Below are 7,500 nucleotides of genomic sequence, written 5' to 3'. Positions count from 1 at the left end.
CCCATCTGCCATCCCCATCCACGAAACCTACTTGAAGGTAACAGCGCTCACTGTTGCCCCTAGTGGCCCGGTTTCATTTTACATTTACATTTTAGTCATTTAGCAGATGCTCTTATCCAGAGCAACTTACAGTTAGTGAATGCATACATGTTTTTTTTCATACTGGCCCCATGTGGGAAACGAACCCACATCCCTGCCGGCCAAACCCTCCCCTACCTTGGACGACGCTGGACCAATTGTGCGCCGCCCATGGGTCTCCCGGTCGCGGCCGGCTGCGACAGAGCCTGGACTCAAACCAGGATCTCTAGTGGCACAGCTAGCACTGCGATGCAGTGCCTTAGACCACTGCGCCACTCGGGAGTGTCATCTCCCTACGTCCTCAGACATGGATGGACGTCGAATACTGACTTGTATCACGGGTGATCTGGCTGTGTAAACTGTTTTGAACAGGTCCAGTGTGTTCAGTTGGTGTTCTCTAATAATTGTTCCATTTCCTCTGTTCCAGTAGTGCAGAAGTTGACTTGACTGACTCAGTAGACTTGACAGTTGACTTGACTGACTCAGTAGACTTGACAGTTGACTTGACTGACTCAGTAGACTTGACAGTTGACTTGACTGACTCAGTAGACTTGACAGTTGACTTGACTGACTCAGTAGACTTGACAGTTGACTTGACTGACTCAGTAGACTTGACAGTTGACTTGACTGACTCACCTTCATGGCTTCAGACTTCTTGTGGAACATCTCCTCCATGTTCTCAGCCAGCTTCTTCACCAACCTCAGTCCATCTATCTCTTCTACACGCACCGCTCGCTCAAACTCCTTATACTTCTGTAAGAAGCACACATACACACACACACATTACTTCATGATACACATTGCAGCAAGAAAAGTTGTAAGAAAACATGCAGAAAACAAAAAATGCATTAAAATGTAATGTATTAATATAATTTGACCAACAACGTAACCTAACTAACTCAAATGGCAACCACAAAACCCATTCCAACCACAGCCAGTGACATATCGACCCCACCAAACACATACACGCACACATGCACGCACATGCACGTACAAGCACACTTAGCAAAGTATTATCTTTGCACATACACAGCATAAATCAGACCTCACCAAGTCCAGTGACCACATCAGCTCTGCTAAATCTCATTACTGTGTAACAGTGGGGTGCTTTACATTCACCACCAACCTCATTGGGACGATGACATTAAGTCGTAATAATTCCAGCACTTGTACATGCCACACACTATCAGCACACACACACACACACACACACACACACACACACACACTCACACACTCTGTGCCTGGTTGGAGCGTGTATTTCTAAAGATCATCCAAGGAATAATGTTTCCCTGTGGAGCTGAGGGCGGCTGTGTTTGAGTCTCGGGGGATTTAAAGGAAGATTACCGGGGTATCAAATGGCACTGGCCTCTCTAATGTTCTGCCAAAGGGCTTAGACGCAACGCTCTCAAGCCATCCTACAGCTACCCAGAGAGGGAAGGGATGACATAGAGATGAAGCGAAAGAGAGAGAGAGAGAGCGAGAGAGAGAGAGAGAGAGAGAGAGAAGGATGTCTATGGTGAGTGAGGACATTTAGGATTTCGTTCATGATCTGCAAAACTGCAGGTCGCCACAAAAAGGAAAGCAAGACGAAATGCAACTAAATTAAATGGCCAGTTTTATGAGTAAGGCACCCACTGTGTCATTGTAGGCTGCTGCTGCCCAACAGCATGTCCGATTTGTGGGCTGCTGCTGCCCAACAAATGTCAGATTTCCCTACATTTTTCGTCAATTGGACATTTCCCTCCATTCCCCTCACACGACTGATTGTTTGGTACAACCATCATGGCCACAGCAACAGTTTGCGCCTCTCGTTATTTGGTTTCTCACGTTTCAAATCAGTGATTTCATAGTTTATCAGAAACGCTCATGTTTATGTCAATTATGCCTTTGTTTTCATTAACGAGTTAGGTATTGGCCATTGTAATGTCAATTGTGCCATAGTATTGCCTTTCGAGTGTATTTTCCCTGTGCATTGAGAATTTAAAGGTTAAAGATTAAAGGTGTCAAAGGTTCAGGGCAGGTTAGGGCAGGTCCTTATACAATAAAATTAATAACTGAGACACGTAACATAGCGCTCCAGTCAGTTTTAGAATGGCTAAATAGCAATGGGCTGGTGCTAAATATCTCTAAAACTAAAAGCATAATTTTTGGGACAAATCACTCGCTAAACGCTAAACCTAATTTAGATCTATTATTGAATAATGTGGCTATTGAGCAAGTTGAGGAGACTAAACTGCTGGGTGTAACCCTAGTTAGCTAGCTTTCATGGTCAAAACATATAGACTCAATGGTTGCTAAAATGAGAAGAGGTCTCACCATGATAGGGCATTTCTCTGCCTTCTTGACATCTCAGTCGACCAGACAGGTCCTACAGGCCCTAGTTTTGTCACACCTGGACTACTGCCCAGCTGTGTGGTCATGTGCGGCAAAGAACGACATAGGTAAATTACAGTTGGTCCAGAACAAAGCAGCACGTATCGCACTTAGATGTACACGGAGGGAAAGTGTCAGTAACATGCATATCAGTCTCTCCTGGCTCAAAGTTGAGGAGAGATTAATTGCATCACTATCGGTCTTTGTGCTAGGTATTGATGTGTTGAAGGTACCGAACTGTCTGTTCAAGCAGTCGGCACACAGTTCGGACACTCATCGGTATGACACAAGACATGCAACCAGAGGTCTCTTCACAGTACCCAGGTCCAGAACATAGAGCCATGACTACATGGAACTCTCTGCCACCACAGGTAACTCAAGCTAGCAATAAAACCAGATAAAAGAACAGCTTACTTCACAAAGGGGACTGTGAAGAGACACAGCCATTTTACATATTTGTATTGTAATTTGCACTGTATTATATATTAGACCTAGATATTGTGTGTATGTACTGATATGTTACATTTTAAATGTATGTATTTCAATCCATGACTAATAATGTTCTGTACTATGTATTATGTCATGTTTCATGTGGACCCTAGGAAGAGTAGCTGATGCTTTTGAAAATACCCAAAATACCAATTATACCATGCCCGTGTTCCTCATCCGAGGAGAGCTGTGCTTGAAGTAGCCTAACATGCTGTTACAAAGCTGTTACAGAGTTTTGCAAAGTCCTCAAATCGAGATGATTTTACTATTTTGGCCTTCGTACATTTTTTGTTAACAACCAATTTTTTAAATAATCTTTCAACATTTCTATATTTTGTGAACCCAACTCTGGATCCAGTCTTCTCATCACCTGCACTGTAAAATAAATACCCAGTATGCACCTGAACCTCAGACTCAGTCTCAACTGTTTCTGCTCGACACAAACTAAATAGGCTGAAGATCCTCTATCTTAAGTGGGTGTGTACACGTGTGTGTGTGCGACTGTGCATGCATGCTTGTGAGAGCAAAGAATAAAGTGAAAATGAGGGGGGGAGTGAATGAAGCAGTTGGATATGTTGATATTTGTGTGGTATTTCATGTATCCTCTGATGTAAAATCAGAGTGATAGATGAGGGGATAGGACATAGAGGGAGGGAAGGAGAGAGGGAGAGAGAGTGAAGGGGTGAGAAAGGACATAGAGGGAGGGAAGGAGAGAGGGAGAGAGAGTGAAGGGATGAGAAAGGACATAGAGGGAGGGAAGGAGAGAGAGAGAGAGAGTGAAGGGGTGAGAAAGGACATAGAGGGAGGGAAGGAGAGAGGGAGAGAGAGTGAAGGGTTGAGAAAGGACATAGAGGGAGGGAAAGAGAGAGGGAGAGAGAGTGAAGGGGTGAGAAAGGACATAGAGGGAGGGAAGGAGAGAGGGAGAGAGAGTGAAGGGGTGAGAAAGGACATAGAGGGAGGGAAGGAGAGAGGGAGAGAGAGTGAAGAGGTGAGAAAGGACATAGAGGGAGGGAAGCTGAGGTCACACAGTGGTGTGAAATACATCCCCTTCTAGCGAGTCAGGGGAATGATAAAGGGCGACAGGGGGGAGAGATGGGTGAGAGGGAGGAGAGGGGTCTGAAGTGTTGGTATGAAACATTAGCATTTGCTTACAATAACACTCCTCAGAGAACGGTATTCATCAGCACCAGAGAGAGACAGAGACAGAGAGGGAGAGAGAGGTGACAGCATATGCCCCCCTACGGACAACTACAAAAACATAACCAACAAAAACGGGTCACAACTCCTGCAGCTCTGTCGCACGCTGGGTATGTACATAGTCAATGGTAGGCTTCGAGGAGACTCCTATGGTAGGTACACTTATAGCTCATCTCTTAGCAGTAGTACTGTAGACTACTTTATAACTGACCTCAACCCAGAGTCTCTCAGAGCGTTCACAGTCAGCCCACTGACATCCCTATCAGATCACAGCAAAATCACAGTCTACTTGAACAGAGCAATACTCAATCATGAGATATCAAAGCCAAAGGAACTGAATAATATTAAGATATGTTATAGATGGAAGGAAAGTAGAGTAGAAACCTACCAAAAAACAATTAGGCAACAACAAATTCAATCCCTTTTAGACAACTTCCTGGACAAAACGTTCCACTGTAATAGTGAAGGTGTAAACTTGGCAGTAGAAAACCTAAACAGTATATTTGACATCGCAGCTTCCCTATCAAATCTAAAAATGTCTAACAGAAAACCAAAGACAATTAACAACAATGACAAATGGTTTGTTGAAGAATGCAAAAACCTAAGAAAGAAATTGAGAAACCTATCCAACCAAAAACATAGAGACCCAGAAAACCTGAGCCTACGCCTTCACTATGGTGAATCACTAAAACAATACAGAAATACACCACGGAAAAAGAAGGAACAGCACGTCAGAAATCAGCTGAATGTAGTTGAAGAATCAATAGACTCTAACCACTTCTGGGAAAATTGGAAAACACTAAACAAACAACAACACGAAGAGTTATCCATCCAAAATGGAGATGTATGGGTAAACCACTTCTCCAATCTTTTTGGCCCTACAACAAAGAACAAACAGCAAAAACATATACATGATCAAATAAAAATCTTAAAATCAACTATTAAAGACTACCAGAACCCACTGGATTCTCCAATTACATTGAATGAACTACAGGAGAAAATACAAACACTCCAACCCAAAAAGGCCTGTCGTGTTGATGGTATCCTCAATGAAATTATAAAATATACAGACAACAAATTCCAATTAGCTATACTTAAACTCTTTAACATCATCCTTAGCTCTGGCATCTTCCCCAATATTTGGAACCAAGGACTGATCACCCCAATCCACAAAAGTGGAGACAAATTTGACCCCAATAACTACCATGGGATATGTTTCGACAGCAACCTTGGGAAAATCCTCTGCATTATCATTAACAGCAGACTCGTACATTTCCTCAGTGAAAACAAATGTCAGATTGGCTTTTTACCAAATACCGTATGACAGACCACGTATTCACCCTGCACACCGTAATTGACAAAGAAACAAAACAAAGGCAAAGTCTTTTCATGCTTTTTGATTTCAAAAAAGCTTTTGACTCAATTTGGCATGACACAAATTGATGGAAAGTGCTGTTGGGGGAAAACACACAACATTATAAAATCCATGTACACATACAACAAGTGTGCGGTTAAAATTGGCAAAAAACACACACATTTCTTTCCACAAGGCCGTGGGGTGAGACAGGGATGCAATTTAAGCCCCACCCTCTTCAGCATATGTATCAATTAATTGGTGAGGCACTAGAACAGTATGCAGCACCCAGCCTCACCCTACTAGAATCTGAAGTAAAATGTCTAATGTTTGCTGATGATCTGGTGCTTCTGTCTCCAACAAAGGAGGGCCTACAGCAGCACCTAGATCTTCTGCACAGATTCTGTCGGACCTGGGCCCTGACAGTAAATCTCAATAAGACAAAAATTATGGTGTTCCAAAAAAGGTCCAGTAGCCAGGACCACAAATACAAATTCCATCTAGACACCGTTGCCCTAGAGCACACAAAAAACGATACATACCTCGGCCTAAACATCAGCGCCACAGGTAACTTCCACAAATCTGTGAACGATCTGAGAGACAAGGCAAGAAGGGCCTTCTATGCCATCAAAGGGAACCTAAAATTCTACATACCAATTAGGATCTGGTTAAAAATACTTGAATCAGTTATAGAATCCATTGCCCTTTATGGTTGTGAGGTCTGGGGTCCGCTCACCAACCAAGACTTCACAAAATGAGACATACACCAAATTGAGACTCTGCATGCAGAACTCTGCAAAAATATCCTCTGTGTACAACGTAAAACACCAAATTATGCATGCAGAACAGAATTAGGCCTTTACTCGCTAATTATCAAAATCCAGAAAAGAGCCGTTCAATTCTACAACCACCTAAAAGGAAGTGATTCCCAAACCTTCTGTAACAAAGCCATCACCTACAGAGAGATGAACCTGGAGAAGAGTCCCCTAAGCAAGCTGGTCCTGGGGCTCTGTTCACAAACACAAACAGACCCCACAGAGCCCCAGGACAGCAACACAATTAGACCCAACCAAATCATGAGAAAACAAAAAGAGAATGACTTGACACATTGGAAAGAATTTACAAAAAAAACAGAGCAAACTAGAATGCTATTTGGCCCTAAACAGAGAGTATATAGTGGCAGAATACCTGACCACTGTGACTGACCCAAAATTAAGGAAATCTTTGACTATGTACAGACTCAGTGAGCATAGCCTTGCTATTGAGAAAGGCTGCCGTAGACAGACCTGGCTCTCAAGAGAAGACAGGCTATGTGCACACTGCCCACAAATGAGGTGGAAACTGAGCTGCACTTCCTATCTTCCTGCCAAATGTATGACCATATTAGAGACACATACTTCCCTCAGATTACACAGACCCACAAAAAATTTGAAAACAAATCCAATTTGGATAAACTCCCATATCTATTGGGTGAAATACCACATTCTGCCATCACAGCAGCATAATTTGTGACCTGTTGCCACAAGAAAAGGCAACCAGTGAACAACAAACACCATTGTAAATACAACCTATATTTATTTTTATGTATTTTCCTTTTTGTACTTTATCTTTTTGCACATCATTATAACACCGTCTATAGACATAATATGACATTTGAAATGTCTTTATTAATTTTGGAACTTTTGTGAGTGTAATGTTTACTGCACATTTTTTATTGTTTATTTAACTTTTGTTTATTATCTATTTCACTTGCTTGGGCAATGTAAACATATGTTTCCCATGCCAATAAAGCTCCTTGAATTGAATTGAATTGAGAGAGAGAGAGAGAGAGAGAGAGAGAGAGAGAGAGAGAGAGAGAGAGAGAGAGAGAGAGAGAGAGAGAGAGAGAGAGAGAGAGGGAGGGAGGGAGGGAGGGAGGGAGGGAGGGAGGGAGGGAGGGAGGGAGGGAGGGAGGGATCATTTACACACACTCCTCTGTCGAGCCAAAAGCTGGATGAGACAAGAGC

The 7,500-nt window shown here is 42.7% G+C and overlaps 1 protein-coding gene across 1 annotated transcript in view; it reads right to left on the bottom strand.

Moving 5' to 3' along the window:
• Positions 1-7,500, bottom strand: part of cacna2d3a (calcium channel, voltage-dependent, alpha 2/delta subunit 3a) — a 293,663-nt gene that overhangs the window by 219,981 nt on the left and 66,182 nt on the right. Inside the window, exon 3 of the mRNA XM_041857104.2 lies at positions 715-831. Within this exon, the coding sequence (XP_041713038.2) occupies positions 715-831 (117 nt within the window). The remainder of the gene's footprint in view (positions 1-714; positions 832-7,500) is intronic.

This window comes from Coregonus clupeaformis, chromosome 30 (assembly GCF_020615455.1).
Source record: "Coregonus clupeaformis isolate EN_2021a chromosome 30, ASM2061545v1, whole genome shotgun sequence".
Taxonomy (NCBI): domain Eukaryota; kingdom Metazoa; phylum Chordata; class Actinopteri; order Salmoniformes; family Salmonidae; genus Coregonus; species Coregonus clupeaformis.
This window is presented reverse-complemented; position numbering and strand designations above follow the sequence as displayed.